Genomic DNA, 18,814 nt, shown 5'->3' on the forward strand with positions numbered 1-18,814 from the left:
GGACAACATCTAGTTATGTGGCTTCTTTTTTGCCGGGCACTTCGGGGATTATGAGTAGCCAGGTCATGTTCTCTTAAAGAACTAACCAGCTAGCTGTGGGACATAAACCTGTTAAAAACAAAAAGTACATGAAGTATTGCAGGTGTTCTGATAAAGCAAGTATGAGGTTCAGTGGGGGAGCAAAAGAAGAATGTCCAAATCTCTGAGGCCTGACAGGGAAAAATGGGAGCTGGGAGAAGGGGGAGCCATGAATCAAGGGGAAGCCTTGCACTGAATGCTGAAAGATAGGTGGGGTCAGGCCAACCGGAAGGGTGGAGGGGAAGGCTCCCATACTTTTAAAGCACACCCAGTATTTATCACACTACTTCATTATTTTTAAGGATATGATTTATTCATTATTGACCTTACCCATTTAATTTAACTACCAAAAGAAGCTCCATGTCTTTTGTGTTTGTTTCTGTGCTCTAGAGTTTGAAATATTTCTTGGCCCAAGAGAAGGAAGGGAAGGAGGGAAAGAGGAAGGGAAGAAAAAGGACTATTTCATTCTGGTTAAGAGCATAGGTTTGGGAGTCAAATGGTCTGGAGTCACAGATCTATAGCTTACCAGCTGGGTGACCTTGAACAAGTCACTTACCCTCTATGTGCCTTAGTTCCCTTATTTGTAAAATGGAGATAATAATAGTTGCTTATTCATAACTTTGTTGAGACAGTTCTTGGAAAGGACTTGGCACTTTTGCTGGTACATGGGGTTTTGTGTGTGTGTGTGTGTGTGTGTGTGTATTTTATTTTTTTAAAGATTTTATTTATTTATTTGACAGAGAGAAATCACACAAGTAGGCAGAGAGGCAGGCAGAGAGAGAGAGAGAGAGGAGGAAGCAGGCTCCCTGCTGAGCAGAGAGCCCGACGCAGGACTCAATCCCAGGACCCTGAGATCATGACCTGAGCCGAAGGCAGCGGCTTAACCCACTGAGCCACCCAGGCGCCCCGTGTGTGTGTATTTTAAAAGATTTATTTATATACATATATATGTTTATAAAAAATAAAAAAAAATAAAAAAAAAAAAAAAAAAAAAAAAAAAAAAGATTTATTTATTTGAGAGAGAAAGGAGGAGAGACAAAAAAGAAGCCCCAAGGGGATTCTCCACTGAGTGTGGAGCCCAATACAGGGCTTGATCCCAGGACCCTGAGATCTTTACCTGAGCCAAAATCAAGAATCAGATGCCCAACCAGATCACTCAGGTGCCCCCTGGGTGCTGACCCTTTGAATGCTAACCCTATACTCCAAGTCTCATCCCCTTAGGCCAAATTCCAAGGACTCTCTTGGAACTGAATTCAGGTGTTTCTGCCTATCCAACAGTTAAAATTTTCAAGCATCATAACAGCTTAGATTTGTTTTGTTTTGCAAGGAAGGTTTTATACACACAGAGAGAGAGTTTAATGGCTTCCTCTGATTTTCTTTAAAAAAAATAAAAAATAAATAAAAATAAAGGACTTGTGTGGTTGAGAGCCTGAATTACATTACCTTAGAAACAATACCTGCAGCAAATTTTTTGATCTCAGTAACTCATTTTGGAGCATACTTGTATTTCAGGGTTGTCCTTGGCTATCTTTCTGAATCAAGTGAAAACATTCAGGATCCAGTGAGTGACAAATTCTTCAAGGAGGTGTGGGTTGCAACAGCAGCTCGTAATGCTACAATTTATGATAAGGTGAGGTTTGCATATCTCCCCTCCCCTTTTTTAATTGAACCACATCACAAAAGCACGTTGTTATTGTTGCATATTATTGGAACAGAGTATTCTTAATGAGTGTAAAAAAAAAAAAACAACAGTACATTTCCAAGTTGTAATAAAATACCTCTTTGTAGACCCTAAAAAACAGAGTCAAAAAGTATCATGGATTATGGTTTCGAAGAGCCATTAGTGATATACTGATCTCTCATCTGACTCTGGGATCCCATCATGAGCATCCTTGGAAGGTGCTTACCCAGCTTTTGGATGTGTCTAGTGACAGAGAAAAGAGGCAAATGGTATCCAAAAATGAGTCAGACCTGAGTTCGACCCAGCTCACCCAGCTGCTGGTGACAGAACTATGTATGTAGTGATTTGACTTTCTGAGCTCTCCTTTCTTCTATATACTGGAAGGAGTATCTACCGGGGCGCTTATGATAATAAAGAGTAGGCTTTTAAATGTATTTAGCACATAGCATAGTAAATGATATCCATCCTTATGATGGAACTTACTAATAACGAAACACTTCTCTGTTGGGCAGCTCTAATTTTGGAAAGAGGTTTTAAAACAAGCTCCATGTGTTAGGGAGGCCAAATGTATCCTTTGGTAAGTTGTATACATTGGTTATGATAAAGAATGTACAAGAGGTAGGAGCTGTGCAACAGGGGAGCAAGTTACTTCTTGAAGTAGCCAGCTTTCTGTCCTAGAAATATTCGAGCTGAGATCTGCTTACCATCTAGCAGAAATTGGTTAAGAGTGTGTTACTGTTCTTCATGACTGCTGGAGTCCCTTCCAGCTGGAAAATTCATCATTCCTAATGAAACATGACAGTCTATATAGCTTTATTTGATACTGAGGACTCAAGGCCACAGTCAAATAGGTCATGTGCATGGAGTCTTCTAAAATGTAATTTTAAAAATGCATAGCATAGCCTTGTTTTGATCCTCATGGTGGTGGTGGGGGGATGCAGTACAGGAAAGCGACTATAAAAAAACATTTTGGGAACAACAGGATGAATCTGAATATGGACCATATCTTAAATGACTTGGAATTGATTTTCTGAGGTGTGAAAATGCTATCGTGATTATATAGGCACATTCATATTCTTAATACATGCTGAAGAATTTAGGAGGGAACTATTGTGATATAAGAAGCTCATTTTCAATTAGCACAATAAGTGTACAATTGGTACCTTTAAAGGTACAGATATGAACATTTTTGAAAAATGAAGAGACAATATAATCTGCAATATTCCCCTTTGACCAGAACCTCCAGTGAAATTCTGAGAATTATTATCCAAAATCCTAACCTGAATGTGGACTAACATCAGTGGAATTCCCCTACCACTAGCTTGACTTTATCCTGAAGTCAGTGACTCGTGTAGATCAGATAGAAGGCTCTAAGATTTTTTCTTTTTGATGGAAGCAAATCTAGTCATCTCTTGGTAGCAAATAAGAAAAGCAACTCTTCAGTCAGGTTTGTGGCTTAAAACTACTACGTGTTTCGTAAAGCAAAGATTTGGTCTGTCAGAACATGTATTTTCCATAAAGGGGATATCTTTTAAACTCACGACCTCATTTCTTCCTATTTGTGTTTTAATCAGGTGTTCCGGTGCCTTCCCAATGATGAAGTACACAATTTAATTCAATTGAGAGACTTTATAACCAAGCCCGTCTTAGCAAGGGAAGATCCCATTAGAGCTGAGGAAGAACTGAAAAAGATCCGTGGGTTCTTAGTGCAATTCCCTTTTTATTTCCTGTCTGAAGAAAGCCTCCTGCCTTCTGTTGGAACCAAAGAAGCCATAGTGCCCACAGAGGTTTGGACTTAAGGGAGATACTCATTTGCAGCTCAAGGACTTCCACCTTGAAAAGTACACTGCACACTGTGACTTTAGGGAGATCCTCACAGCCTCAGCTAGCCCTGGTATACCCTGGGATCTGCCGCAGGGACCCTCTGGATTGGCTGGGCAGGGCTGAGGTCCTACTGATCGAAGGACGCTGAACATCAGGTGGGCTTTCTAACTCCTCCTGCTTATCCCTCTGAAAAAGGGACTGTATTCTTATTGGTAGCATATACTCAACAACAAATTCCATGGTGTACACCAGAGTGCTCTTCCTTTTCTAACAAGAATTTACCTGTGCCTGTGATCTAGGTTGCCAAAAACTGTTGAAACCTCCTTGTTCTTCTCTGACCCCCATTATGCAGCAATGACTGCTGGACCTGCCCTAGTACATACACACACAGTTTGAGACATTGTTTATTCCTAGAAGATGTTGTAATGCTGCTTTCAGGTTCTTCAAGGTGACAGGGGAATGCCCCTGCCCATCTGGTCCTGAAGTAGGAGTGTTCAGCCAGGCAAGGATGGGGTCCTTATCCCTTTTCAGTGACTGAAAGGACACGGTAGACATTATGTACACAGCAGCCCACATTAGGTTCTTCTGATAACATTGACACTATAGATCTTAACACCACAGAACAATAGGAAGGAATTAAATTTGGTTATTGAGGCAGAGATTTTACTTTGCCTTCAAAGGCAATGACTAGATACAGTCTTTTGATAGGGCCCACCTGATCAAATCTGAAAACAGGTGTAGGATATTTCATTCCACAGCAGCTGATAAAACTCAGAGGCAGAGCACACAGCCTTCAGAAGCCTCCAAGGTAGCCATGGGGATCTGATCCAGACAAGAAAAGAAGATTCCTTATAGTCCTGGAAAATTTCCTGTCATCTTTAGCTGCTGGATTGATTGAAATTAGAGGTTTTCCATTTGAAAATTGCAATTTGTCTTTTAAGAGAACCAGATGCTTCATAACTCATACCAAATTAGTAAGTAGAAGCCTAACCTTGACATTCAGCTCTCCCAGCTATGTTACCTTCTTAAAGAAAAATTGCAAAATGCTTGCTACTTAACCTGTGTTATTGTATTTATTAAATACGCATTGACATTCCACCCCGCTTCCAAAGAGGTTAGGATATTCGTTAATTCACATTGTCCTAGTCTATGAATTTTTCTAGAAATCCATTTTTCCTCTTTGAATGGTAACATACCCTTTGGTACACCCTAGCTTTTATGTTACTAAGCAGAACTATTCTTACAGCCTGAAGAGCTAATGTGGGTTCCCAAAAGGCCTGTGCCCATAAAACATGATGTAGGTGCATTGATCACACATGAATGGATTACCAGGACAGATCTCACTGGAGTCATTCTTCAAAAAAAAAAAGTGAGGATCCAATCCCTGTTTTATGGAGCTAGGAAAATGTTAAGCAGGAGTACAAAGTCAGTAATCTGGGTGAGTAGGAGAGAGTGTCACACTCAGGAGAGGATTTCACAACTAGAGAACATTTCACAAATGAGGTGGGGCTGTGCTTTATGAATAATTTCTCAGATGGCTGGAGGTGGTATAAAATGACTTCATTCTACAGCAGCTGTAAATAAGGCATTTGCTATTTATGAAGTTTAGATTGACATTTAAAATGTTGAGTGGATGTGGACTACCTAAGGATTCCTTATAGTTTACTTTTCCATATTTTTTAAACTGTACGACAGTCAACACTGGTTTTTGATTTTGTGCAAAATGCTCTCAACACTATGAAAAATAAAAGCCTAAAAGTTCCCCTTCTCTCAAAAAAAAAATCACTTAACCCAGCCTCTCCCCATTTTATAAATGAGGAAACTGAGGCCCAGATTGGTTGAAGGACTCCCTTGAGTTCACCCAACTATGAGATAGTAGAGGGAGGACTGGTGAAATTGTGCTGGTCCATCTGTGGCCTCCCCCTTGATGTCATCAGTATCCACAAGTGAGGAGAGGCAGCAAACAAATTTAAGGCAGGATGTCTCTCAGCTGCTTCAAACACCGTGGTGTCATGTACTTAAGTGTTCTGTCTCCCCCTGTCCTGCAGGGACTTTGCCATGTTTTGTTCATAGTGTGTCCTCACATCCTGGAACGGTAGGTACCTGGCACAGTGGAGGTGCTCAGTAACTCTTCGGTGGGTGAATAAACGAGGTGGAGGACAGAGTTAATGAAATGACAAACTTACATCATCTCAGGCAAGAAATCTTACTGTTGGCTTCTGGGGCAAGTTTCCTTTCTATTGCATCTTCTCAAAGGCAAGACATTCTTCCGTAAAGATGAGAGGCTACCACTTTACTTGGGTGGATTTTCTGGAAGATTCCGTGTAATGATTGCCTATTTGCAATAACAGCTTAGGTAGGGCAGCATTCTGCAAAAGTTACATGGGGTGTGGGCACATGGTGTACTGCATGGCCTAATTATGGCATTTTAACACCACTACTACCTAATAGTAGAAGTTCAAATAACTTATCTTTAACATTGCAATATCTGATATCAACTTCAAAATGCAAATGATTTAAAGCCCCCGAAAAGCTATTATGAATCGGTTCCATATTTTAAATTGACTTTGATCTTCTAAAATGCCCTTTAATGTTGTCCCCCATACTCTGACAATCTCTAATACTTTGTTTTCAAGAAGGAAAAATTCTATGATTATACAAAATGACTGGCAGAAAGTAGACTAGCTACTCAGACTACTCAGACTGTCCAAGCCTACTCCTTGGAGAGTACTGGTCTGGTGCAGGCATTTGCTTGGTATCAAGTGTGCACTTGGTGGTGACTCGCCCTTCCCTTGGGACAGTCTTCATTCTCAACTCTAAGGCATCACCCAGAGGCTTGGAGAGGCAGGCAGTCATTAGATAGTTGAGTGGCATATGGTAAAACAAAATACTGGTTTTCTTTTAATGCCCCCTTTGGAAGAAAATTTCATCTGTAGGTAGTCAAAAACATGAACAGTTCACATCTTGTGTACTAACGTGGGAAAATGTAATACATCATGAATGAATAGTCTCCCAGATGAAAACAGCAGGCTGAGAAGCCTTTCTGCAGACGCCAGCCTATAGGTGGACCAGATCTGTATGCTCATCAAGAACCACCTGTTCCTCCTCCTGCATCTTCTCACCCCTTGTTCCTTCAGCCTCTGTCCCCAAGTAGAGGACCTCTTTATTACGTTAACCATTTCAGAGAACAAGAAAAGAGTTTCTGGGGAAAAAAAAAATGAGGTCTCTAAACAAATCTTCCGTTTAACTTACCCTTTTAAGTGACTGACAAAATATTATTATTTTTTAACAGAGATAATCGTCTTATTAACCTCCCTGATCTGATAAGGCACTTGAGCATTTTCTGATGTCTGTCACCCTCTGTAGCAGGGACAAAGAGGATCCTTCATGTCTCCTCATCCCTCTCTACAGTCTCTTGTATAAAATGAGCAAATGCTAAAGGACTTTAAGTGTGCTTAGAAATACATTTGTATTACCCTAGAAGATCCTCTGAGGCCAATTACTACTGACAGTTTGGAGGTTTAAAATGGATGGGCCTTGAGAATCTTGAATCTAGAAATGCACTAGAAAAGGAATTCATCATCAGCATCTCTCAGAAAGTTGCAGGTGAAAGTCAGTGAATTCGCATTATTCTTAGGGGGGTGGGCAAGTACCATAAAATGATTCCTAATGGCATTTAATTCACATGTGAGATAGTACTGACTGACTTGAAATTGGAAGCATTCACTAAAAGAAGTGAATGTTTTATGATTTAATTTCTTATAGGTTGTTTTATTTTCCCCTTATATTATTGTTACTTTTAAGCTTAAAAACAGTAATCAAACATAAGATAAATGAAAATTTGTCATGCTGACGATTTGAAGTTGTAAAGTCAGAGACTAGGATGGCAATTGAACCAAAATGCAGGCTTAACTACTCTCTTCCATCCCCAAGCAGCTATAACCGTCCACTTTATTCTTAATAAATGTATGTAAGTGAATGTCACCCTAATTCTGCCAGACACTAGGTAATAGACCATCATGCCCTGTAATGTCGATCTACTTGGATTCTTCACACAAAATAGTTTGGGCCAAAGGCACTGCATTCTCCTGAACCACTCTAAAACTTCATACTGAAGTACTGCCGTTGGAGCACATGTCATGACACAAAAAACAAATACTTGGCAAGGAATATGGATTCAGAGTATTTCAATATTCTGGACAGAACTCAGGCTCCGAGCCTCACCTCTATTGCAGCACTTGGCACACCAAGGCTGGACCTCCTGTTTTTGTAAATAAAGTTTTATTTGAACACAGCCATGTCCATTCATTTACATGCATTCATGACCAAATGATCTGCAAATGCTAAAATATTCACCATATTTAAGAAAAGCCTACTGCTCCTTCCTCTAGAGAGAGCAGAGAATTCCAGAGTACCTCAACCAAACAGAGTTGGAGGAGTTATAATCTCTTCGCTAACAAGGTTTTCAAGTCTTGCTATCCCAGAGTCCAGCATTCTACAATGGATTTATTTTTAAGAACAAGGTTGTTTCAGGAGTAAAATCACATGGTTTTGGTTCTGAAAAGAGATCTTATCAGCTAAAGCAGGCTTCTCCCAGCTGAGCACTCACAGGCATACATGGCTGACAACGTGTGTAACTAAAATGTTAAAAAAAAAAAAAAAAATGAGGATGGATTGGTTGAAGCATCTGTATTTAGAATGAGAACTCTAAACTCAGAAGACTCAGTTTCCTGTGAACTTTCCATCTGTGAAGCATTGGAAATGATCCATGTATCCATTCTCTGCCTCACAATCAATGCTCTCTGTGCCTGGTTCCTTAACTGCTTTTTTTTTTAATGTAAATATTCATTAAATAATTAAAAGTGTGAAATGAGCAGTGTCCCTTTATCCGAAAAACAGTTCCCTGTTCCACACCAGGACCTTGAGAGCCAGAGTGCTGCATGTCTGGGCCTGAGACACACCTGTGTGTCTGTGGAACCCCACCCCACACCCCGGTGGTGAGCCCCCACACAGGTCAGCCTCAGAGTCTCAGCATCCTGTGCTTCTCCCAGACCTCTGTTCCCCGTGGGGTGTGACGATAGAGAGAGGTGGCGAATTTCTTTTAAAAGACTGAGACCACTTCCAGTGAGCACATACTGAGCAAGGCCAGTAGGGATACTGGGGCGCATCAGTGAACAAAGACCAGGTGACCCTTCATGGGGCCCACATTCTAGTGAATTGAGAGTGCAAAGTTCCCTTCTTAAAATAAGAAAGTGCCTGAAATAAGAGCTATTTGGGTGCAAGTATGGGAATTACCAAGCTGGAGAAAACAACAAATGACTAGAGTGAAATAGAATAAATACCAGTCTTTGAGGACACCAGAGTAGGAACCAGGAAAACAACCATATTACTACTACCAGTAACAGTAAGAGCTATCACGAGTGACTTTGTTGGCCAGGACCTCTTCTAAGCACGTTACACGTTTCAGCTCATTCAGTTGCTCTGGAGCTTCACACACAGGAATGGTCATAGCCTTGAGACTGTCCTTTACCCCCTCTTCAAGGCTCCAGGGGCTCACATAAAACCCCCAGGTGTATGAGGTACAGGTGTGGGACTGAACAGCAAACACCAGTGGAAAAAGCATGGGCTTCAGCATTCAAGAGAGCTCACACCAGATTTCCACCCTGCTACTTGCCAGTCATGGGACTCTGCCAGCAAATAATCCAGAGGTCTTCAAATGTGGCAATAAAGCCTCACTCATGAAGGCCAAAGAGATGCAATGCCTTGCACACAGTAGGTATTTCTATCAAACTACAGCAGATGCCTTTCATCTACTCTCTGAAAGTGAGACAGGCCATCTAGAATAGAGAGGACAACACACCTCACACCCAAACCCGTGGTCTAGACTTTTTCGCACTTCCAGAAGGCCATAAAATGAGAGGGATTTCCAGATGGTAACTAGACCATCCTGAGGATCTTTTTATAATGTGTAAAAATGTGGAGTCACTACGATGTATATCTGAAAGTAATAGGATATATGTCAACTATACTTCAGTTAAAAAAACAACTGAAAATAAAAATAATAGTAATTTCCAAGTGGAGGTTCTAAGCTGGAGGGAGGGCAGAGAGGGGTGTCTAAGGGGAGGAAATAAAAGGTGGTTTTCTCCAAATTCCTATTATGCTTACTTTGTTGGTTTCCTACACTACAGAAATGTACCAAAAGTCACAGGCTGATGACCCATAGGCCAAAGAGAGAGTATGTATTTCTTAAATTAGTTTCCACTTTGATTTGGAAAATGATGGTCTCAATTTTTCTAAATCTTTCTATCATCTGAGGCAGAGGTTGTAAGACTCATAGGCATATTTATTTGGACCATATAACATTGTTTAACATTGTGAATTTGTTGCTAAACATAAAAATTGAGAGATTTTACATGACATTTAAGGTTTCTGACTTTTACACAAAATCAGAATGTCTAGGAACAGTGGGACACATGGTATCAACTTCTGTTGGAGCTGAAAAGCTATCCCTTTAAGATGAGGCATGTGCTGTCTAGGGCCCCACGGTCCCCATCATGCCCTACTGTTAAACCAGGGTGGGCCTTATGACTTGCTCTGACCAATAGAATATGGCAGCAATGAAACTGCACAACTTTCAAACTTCCACTCTAATCCTTAAATGCTGTCACCAAGTGATGAGAGACCAAACTAAAAGAGAGGACCAGATGACAGCCAGCACCAACTACCTGACATGGGTGTAAGGTAGATCACCCTAGATCACCCTGACCCAGTCCAACTTTCTTTGGCAGTTGGACTCAGCAGGACCACCCAGCTGAGTCCAGCCCAAATGGCTGACCCACAGAATTATAAGCAAATGAACAGTCACTATCATAAGCCCTTAAGTTCTGGGTTGGTTTGTGACACAGCAACAGACAATTGATAGAGTCAAGCTTCTTCAGGGTGTTCTGTTGCTCCTTTTTCACATTCTAGCTGCTCTATGACCTACTACCATTTGGTTTCCAGCCCCTCCACCTAGACTGACTGACTTATGCTTCTTCCACACTGTAACATAACTACAGAAAGTGCCAATGTGATAAATAGGCAGCTTGGTGTTTTTTCAGGAATTTAACATAGAGAGCTCAGCAACACCCAGATCAAGAAAGGGAAGCTCCCTTCTCTCCCCTCCCCTTCCAGTCACTATCAATTCAATTTCAATTCTTAAAACACAAATTCCTTTTGCCTATTTTTATTTTTGTACCTCACTGGCTTTTTCAACAATGACATTCAGTGTTTATCTCACTAGAGAAAGTCTAGCTTTCCTTGGCTTCCAGGTGACTGGTTACTTTAAAATCATTGTGGGGGCACCTGGGTGGCTCAGTGGGCTAAAGACTCTGCTTTCAGCTCAAGTCATGATCTCAGGGTCCTGGGATTGAGCCCTGCATCGGGCTCTCTGCTCAGCAGGGAGCCTGCTTCCCTTCCTCTCTCTCTGCCTGCTTCTCTGCCTACCTGTGATCTCTGTCTGTCAAATAAATAAAATCTTAAAAAAAAAAAAAAATCATTGTGGCTCCCCTTTCATGATCGCAGGTTCTGGCTCGAGCTCCTGGGTCTTCTCATTCTGCACAATGCTCAGGTGATCCCACCCCAGGTCCTGGCTGGAGCTCCCCCATCTTATTACTCTACACAATGCTCAGGTGATCCCACCAACTACCAGCTGTGTGCTCACCTGCAATCTGGTTTACTTAGAACTCTAAGGAAGCACATGTGGAGGAGAGGGTGAAGCAAGGTGGGGCCAGGCAAAGCCACTCGATAATAGATTAAAGAGGGAGTTAACACTGAATGCAGCAGGGTCAGATCCTGCTTAGATCCCTGAAGGCTCGGGAGGCAGCCGTCCTTATCCTCAAGCTTCCATTTCTCATTGGTTGAGAAAGTACCCAGCAGGGTCACATCCTGGGCATTTCGGGAACTTCCTGCAGGCAGGCTCAGCAAGCTGCTGTGGGTCAGAGACAGCCAGTGGAGAAGCAGCCAGAAGCCCATGAGGCAAAGTTGCAACATAGGGAACCTCAACTGCAGCTGCAGGAGAGCTCAGAGGCAAGCAGTGGGCATATAGGGTGAGGCATCAACAGCACCCTAGCATATACCTCTGATTTTTCATGATGTTATTTTTACCCTGTTTAGAGTTACATAACTTCCCTGAAAGCAGGCCCTGTCCAACTTTTTAAATACTCTGCATTTGTCTTATCACTATGCAGAGCACTTTGTTCAGATTATGGGCAAGGTGGACTGAAAAGTTGCCGTCTCCACCCTCTACCCGCAAATCTATCTGTGCTCTGATACATGGGATGCTTTGGGTGAATTCAGAAAGTGCAGAGGAGAACCCAAAGAAATGAGCTGTTTTTGTGTTAAAGTGGTGTGGTAAGAGTTGGATTTCTAAATTTTTCTTTAGTTTGTTAAATCTCAGGCACTTTTAAAAAAAATAATATATAAAAATAAAAATAAAATATAGTTAGTTAAAGCTGTCATAATGGAACTTTTATTTTTATTTATTTATTTTTAAAGATTTTATTTATTTGACAGAGAGAGATCACAAGTAGGCAGAGAGGCACAGAGAGAGAGGAAGGGAAGCAGGCTCCCTGCTGAGCAGAGAGCCCTATGTGGGACTCGATCCCAGGACCCTAAGATCATGACCTGAGCCGAAGGCAGCGGCTTAACCCACTGAGCCACCCAGGCGTCCATAATGTAACTTTTAAACATGAGGTCAAAATATCATTTGAAAGATCATGGAAAATTAAAATTCAATAAAATAAAATTCAATCACTGCAGCACCAGTGATCCATTTCTCCCCCAAACTGTGTCTCCATACTTCCTACCTTCCATTATGTGGCTTCTTTTCTCCCCTTAGTTGGGCAGTTTGTTCGTCAGTCTTCAGGTTGATTTCTGGGGTATTTAGGATGATTTTATAGTTATCTAGTTGGTAACTATGGGATGAGAGGAGTCTAGGGTTTTCTTACTATGCCACCATCTTAGCTCCCTTCTCCAAAAACCCAGACTAAAAAGAGGGGGCCAAACGAAGGAGTTATTTAAAAAAAAAAGGAGTTGCACCCAGTCACCCCTCAGACCTGTTCCAAAACATAGAGTAGACTGATAGAGCTGGGTTGTTCTAGTCAGAAAAGTGGCTAATTAGCCTGGTGAGGGAAAGCTGAAGTAAGTCAGGAACTTCTGGATTTTCTTTTTTTCTTTTTCTTTTTTTTTTTTTTTAGGAACTTCTGGATTTTTACTTCACTTTGAGGTCCCTGTGTCTTTATCTAGGGAATGAATTTTAAATTTCTTAAAAAAGAAGAAGGGTTATGAAAAAGAGTCCAGAAATATGTCTTTATTTTAAAAGACATTTGAAAGATACTCCATTTGTTGTTTTTCACAAGTCACCAAGTGTTTGCCTACTGACTTATCTGGTGCAATTCTGAACTAAGTCCTTTGGGCGACTATCCAACTAGTGAATAGCCAAATATCATGAGGAAAACTATTGAATTTTAATTTTCCATGATCTTTCAATGCACTGGTGTCATTTCAGAGAAATGCAGAAAAGACAGAGAGAATGAGAGGAGCACACGGGAGCACACAAGGTTTTTGTGAGTTCTTGGAAGCAGTGGGGCTCAAAGACTGGAGCTTTAGAGGTCCATGGGCTTGGCTGGGATAGAGTCCTGAGGGCACTGCCCTGCTCCAGCAGAGAAGACAGGCAAACAACCTGAAGGCAGACAGCATGGAAACAGTGGTCTGAGGAAAACCTGGGAGTCCCTCCCAGGTATTCCTCCACACAGAGGAGAGATGATTTACTCTTCCTGAAGTGCATCCCTGAGAGGCCCCAAGGTGCCTCTCCTGGGACAAAGAAGCTGGCTGGCACCATTTCCCTTCCCCACCCCTCAGCATAGGCACAGAGACACCTGCAACTGCTCTTCTTGTTCAAACTTGCCTCAGCTCCAGTGTGGTGGGTCCCTTCCCCAGAAGACCAGCAGAAACCCTGCCCACACCATGTCTCCTGCCCAGAGAGTTCTGCAAGGATTCATCTCTAGTGGAGGTAGTAGTATCAGGTCTCATGTAATGAGCAGACCAGAGCACACTGAGTTAAAACTGGCCACACTTTGGCCAAGGACCAAACACTGCCCACTACAGGCAAGGAGAGCCTCTGCAGATAATTGGCCTGAAGGCCAGAGCAGCCAAAACACAGCAGCAGAGTACACGCAGCACACACTGGAGATATTTCCTGAAGCGCCAGGTCCTGGACAGTATCTAACCTTTTCTTCATAGAGCCATTACTCTCAGGAGCAAGGAAACATAATAGGCTTTTCTAACACAGAGAAGACCGAGGATTAGACAAAATGCCAAGATGGAGGACCTCATCCCAAATGATAAGAAAGGCCATGGCTAGAGATCCAACCATAACAGATATAAGTAATGTGCCTGCTGAGAATTTAAAACAATAATCATAAGGATATTCGCTGGGCTTGAGAAAAGAATGGAAGACTTCAAGGAGACCCTCACCACAGAGAAAGAAGAACTTTATGAGAATCAGAAAGGTAAAATATAGTAACTGAGATTGGAAACAGGCTTGATGCAATGAACACAAGGCTGGAAAAAGAGTAACAAATAAGGGATGTTGAAGACAAAATAATGGAAAATAATGAAGCTGAACAAAAGAGAGAAAGAAGAATTATAAAACACAGAATGGACTTCGGGAACTCAGTGACTCCATCAAATGCAGTAACATTCATATCACAGGAGTGTCAGAAGAAGAAGAGAAGAGATGGCAGAAAATTTATTTGAGGAAATAACAGCTAAAAACTTCCCTAATCTGGGGAAGGAAATAGACATCCAGATCCAGGAGGCACAGAGAACTCCCAACAAAATAAAAAACAGGCCAACATGAGGACATATTGTAATTAAATTTGCAAAATATAGTGATCAAAAAAAAAAAAAATCCTAAAAGCAGCGAGACCAAAGAACTAACTTACAAGGGAAGACCCACAAGGCTAGCTGAAGATCTCTCCACAGAAACTTGGCAAGCCAGAAGGCAGTGGCATTATATATTCAACATGCTGAATGGGAAAATCTGTAGTGAAGAATACTCCATCCAGCAAGGCTATCATTCAGAATAGAAGGAGAGATAAAACGTTTCCCAAACAAAAATTAAAGGAGTCTGTGACATTGAAACAAGCTCTGCAAGATGTATTAAAGGGGACTCTTTGAGTGGAAAGGAAAAACCAAAAGTAACAAAGACAAGAAAGGAACAGAGAAAATTGGCCAGAAACAATGACAAAACAAGTTATAAAATGGTATTAAATACATATCTATCAATAATTACTCTTAAGATAAATGTACTAAATGCTCCAATCAAAAGACATAGAGTGTCAGAATAGATTAAAAAAAAAACAAGACCCATCTATATGCTGTCTACAAGAGACTCATTTTAGACTTAAAGATACCTGCAGATTAAAAGGGGGAGGGCAGAGGAATATTTATCATGCACATGGACAGCAAAAGAAAGCTGAAGGAGCAAAACTTGTATTAGACAAGCTAGATTTTATATTTTTATTTTTCTTTTAAGATTTTATTTATTTATATTACAGAGGAAAAAAAGCAAGTGCACAAGCAGGGGGAGAAGCAGGGAGCCTGGCTGGATCCCAGAACCCTAGGATCATGACCTGAGTCAGAGGGAGACACTTAACCAACTTGAGCAAACCCAGGGGCACTGACAGACTAGATTTTAATCCAAAGGCTGTAACAAGAGATGAAGAAGGGCACTATATCACCATAAAGGGGAAAATCCAACAAGATCTAATAATTACAAATCTTTATTCACCCAACATGGGAGCACCCAAATATATAAAACAATTAATAACAAACATAAAGGAACTCACTGATAATCATTCAATGATGGTAGGGGACTTTAACATCCCACTTATATCAATGGACCATCTAAGCAGAAAATCAACAAGGAAACAATGGCTTTGATGACACACTGGACCAGATGGACTTAACAGATAAATTGAGAACATTCCATCCTAAAGCAGCAGAATACATACTCTTTTCAGGTGTACATGGGACATTCTCCAGAATAGATCACATGCTAGGTCACAAACCAGACTTCAACAAGTACAATAAGACTGAGATCATACCATGCATATTTTCTGACCACAATGCTATGAAACGAAGTCAACACAGAAAAAATTTGGAAAGACCACAAATATATCAAGGTTAAACATACTACTAAAGAATGAATGGGTCAATGAAAATGAAAACACAACAGTTCAAAAACCTCTGGGTGCAATAAAAGCTGTTCAAAGAGGGCAGGTTATAGCAATACAGGCATACCTCAAGAAACAAGAAAAATCTCAAATTAACAGCCTAACCTTACACTTCAAAGAGCTAGAAAAAAAACAATAAAATCTAAAGCCAGCAAAAGGAAAGAAATAATAAAAATTAGAACAGAAATAAATGATACAGAAACTAAAAAATGATAGAACAGATCAATGTATCCAGGGTCTGGTCCTTTGAAAAAATTAATAAAATTGACAACCCTTAGCCAGACTATTAAAAAGAAAAGGACCCAAATAAATAAAATCACAAATGAGAGAGGAGAAATAACTATACCACAGAAATACAAACAATTATAAGAGAATATTATAAAAAATTATATGTCAACAAATTGGATACCCTGGAAAAAATGGATAAACTCCTAGAAACATATAAACTTCCAAAAGTGAAATAGGGAGAAATAGAAAACATGAAGAGACTGATAACCAGCAAAAAAATTGAATCTATAATCAGAAATCTCCCAACAAACAAGAGTCCAGGACCAGATGGCTTCACCAGCGAATTCTACCAAACATTTAAAGAAGAGTTATACCTATTCTTCTCAAAGTATTCCAAAAAACAGAAACAAAAGGGGGCGCCTGCGTGGCTCAGTGGGTTAAAGACTCTGCCTTTGGCTCAGGTCATGATCTCAGGTCCTGGGATCGAACTCTGCATTGGGTTCTCTGCTCAGGAGGGAGACTGCTTCCTCCTCTCTGCCTGCCTCTCTGCCTTCTTGTGATCTCTCTCTCTCTCTGTCAAATAAATAAATAAAATCTTTTAAAAAAAAGAAAAAGAAACAAAAGGAAAACTCCCAAATTCATCCACAAGGCCAGCATTATCCTGATACCAAAACCGAATACTCCACTAAAAAAGAGTACTACAGGCAGCTATCCCTAATGAACATGGATACAAAAATCCTCAATAAAATACGAGCAAACCAAGTCCAAAGCACATTAAAAGAATCATTCACCATGACCAAGTAGGATTTATTCCTGGGCTCTAAGGGTGGTCCATTATTCACAAGTCAACCAACATGAGAGACCACATTAACAAAAGAAAGGTTAAGAACCATATGATCCTTTGAGTAGATGCAGAAAAAGCATTTGACAAAGTATAACATTCATTCATGATAAAAAAAAAAAAAACCCTCAATAAAGTAGGGTTAGAGGGAACACACCTCAACATAATAAAACTGGAATTTAAAAGACACATGAAAAGATAACTATCATCGCTCATCATCAGGTAAATACAAATCAAAACTGCAAAGAAGTATCACCTCACACCAGTCAGAATGCTAAAATTAACAACACAGGAAACAAAAGGTGGGTGTTGGCGAGGATGTGGAGAAAGCAGAGCCCTCTAAAATTGTTGGTGAGAATACAAACTGGTGTAGCCATTCTGGAAACAGTATGGAAGTACCTCAAAAAGTTAAAAATAGAACTACCATATAATTCAACAATTGCACTACTAGGTATTTACCCAAAAGATACACTAATTTGAAAGGATATATGCACCCTGAAGTTTATAGCAGCTTTAACAATCGCCAAATTTTGGAAACAGCCAAAATGTCCATCAACTAACAAATGGGTAAAGAAGTAGTGGTGTATATATGTAACAGAATATTACTCATCCATAGAAAAGAATGAACTCTTGAGCACCTGGGTGGCTCAGATGGTTAAGTGTCTGCCTTCGCCTCAGGCCATGATCCTGGGGTCCTGGGATCATATCCCACATTGGGCTCCCGGCTCCATGGGGAGCCCACTTCTCCCTCTGCCTCTCTCTCTGTCTCTCATGAATAAATAAAATAAAATAAAAATATTCTAAAAAAAAAAAAAAAAGAATGAACTCTTGCCATTTGCAACAACATGGATGGAGCTAGAGAGTATTATGCTAACAGAAATGTCAGTCAGAGAAAGACAAATACCATATGATTTCACTCATATGTGGAATTTAAGAAACAAAAGATCATTGAGGAAAAATAAAGAGACAGAGGCAAACCAAGAAACTTAGCTCTAGAGAACGAGCTTATGGTTATCAGAGGAGAGGTGGGTGGGGGATGGGTGAAATAGGTGGGGGGGGATGGGTGAAATAGCTGATGGGGATAAAGGAGTGCACATGCGATGAGCACTGGGTGTTGTATGGAAGTACGGAATCACTTAGTTGTACACTTGAAGCTAGTATTACACTGTATGTTAACTAACTGGAGTTTAAGATTCTTTCTCTTAATTCATTTGTTTGTTTTTATCTCCACACCATATTCATTTTCTCCTCCTTGCCATAGATCAGTATTTTAAAGTATTTCTGTATATCTTTTATATTTGAACGTTTTCTTGCAAACTGTACTGTTGTTTGAGGAATTTTTATCTACATGGGTGAGATTTCTGACAAAGCACTATTTTAAACAACCAGCTTTGTTGATGCATCTAGGTTTAATCTCTTGAGTTTAATCATAGTGTTTAATTTTAGGTCATCACCACACTTCACCCATTACTTTCCCAAAGATTGAGGCTTGGGTTACCTCCTGCTGCCTATAACCACACACATGTTGCCATACTGTAGGAATGCTTGAATGACTTCACAACATGGCAGCCGGCTTCCCCTAGAGTGAATGGTCCAAGAGAGGGCAAAGTAGAAGCCACATGTCTTTTATGACCTAGCCTTGGAAATCATAAGCAATCATCACAATAATACTTTATCGATGACACCAGTCAGCCCTATTCAGTGTGTGAAAAGAGTATTCACTCATGAATACCAGGAGGCAAGTATTACTGGGGTCATCTTGGTGGCTAACTACCATACACATTGTCCATTATACTCCTGTTTTGTTTTGTTTTTTTCCCAGACTTCTTGCTTTCCTAGTAGATATTTAATTATTGTTCTATTCCCTTTTTTTATAAGATGTAT

General features: G+C 40.5%; 1 protein-coding gene across 5 annotated transcripts in view; it reads left to right on the forward strand.

The window, feature by feature from the left end:
- The window catches only part of PLD1 (phospholipase D1), a 200,104-nt gene extending 191,651 nt beyond the window's left edge, over positions 1 to 8,453 (forward strand). For all 5 annotated transcript variants that reach the window (XM_059163476.1, XM_059163478.1, XM_059163473.1 and 2 more), the window contains 2 exons: positions 1,591 to 1,708; positions 3,334 to 8,453. In XM_059163476.1, coding sequence (XP_059019459.1) covers positions 1,591 to 1,708; positions 3,334 to 3,558 — 343 coding nt within the window. In that variant the 3' untranslated portion in view covers positions 3,559 to 8,453. The remainder of the gene's footprint in view (positions 1 to 1,590; positions 1,709 to 3,333) is intronic.
- Positions 8,454 to 18,814: the final 10,361 nt, after the last annotated feature.

Source organism: Mustela lutreola, chromosome 2 (assembly GCF_030435805.1).
Source record: "Mustela lutreola isolate mMusLut2 chromosome 2, mMusLut2.pri, whole genome shotgun sequence".
NCBI classification, from domain to species: Eukaryota; Metazoa; Chordata; class Mammalia; order Carnivora; family Mustelidae; genus Mustela; species Mustela lutreola.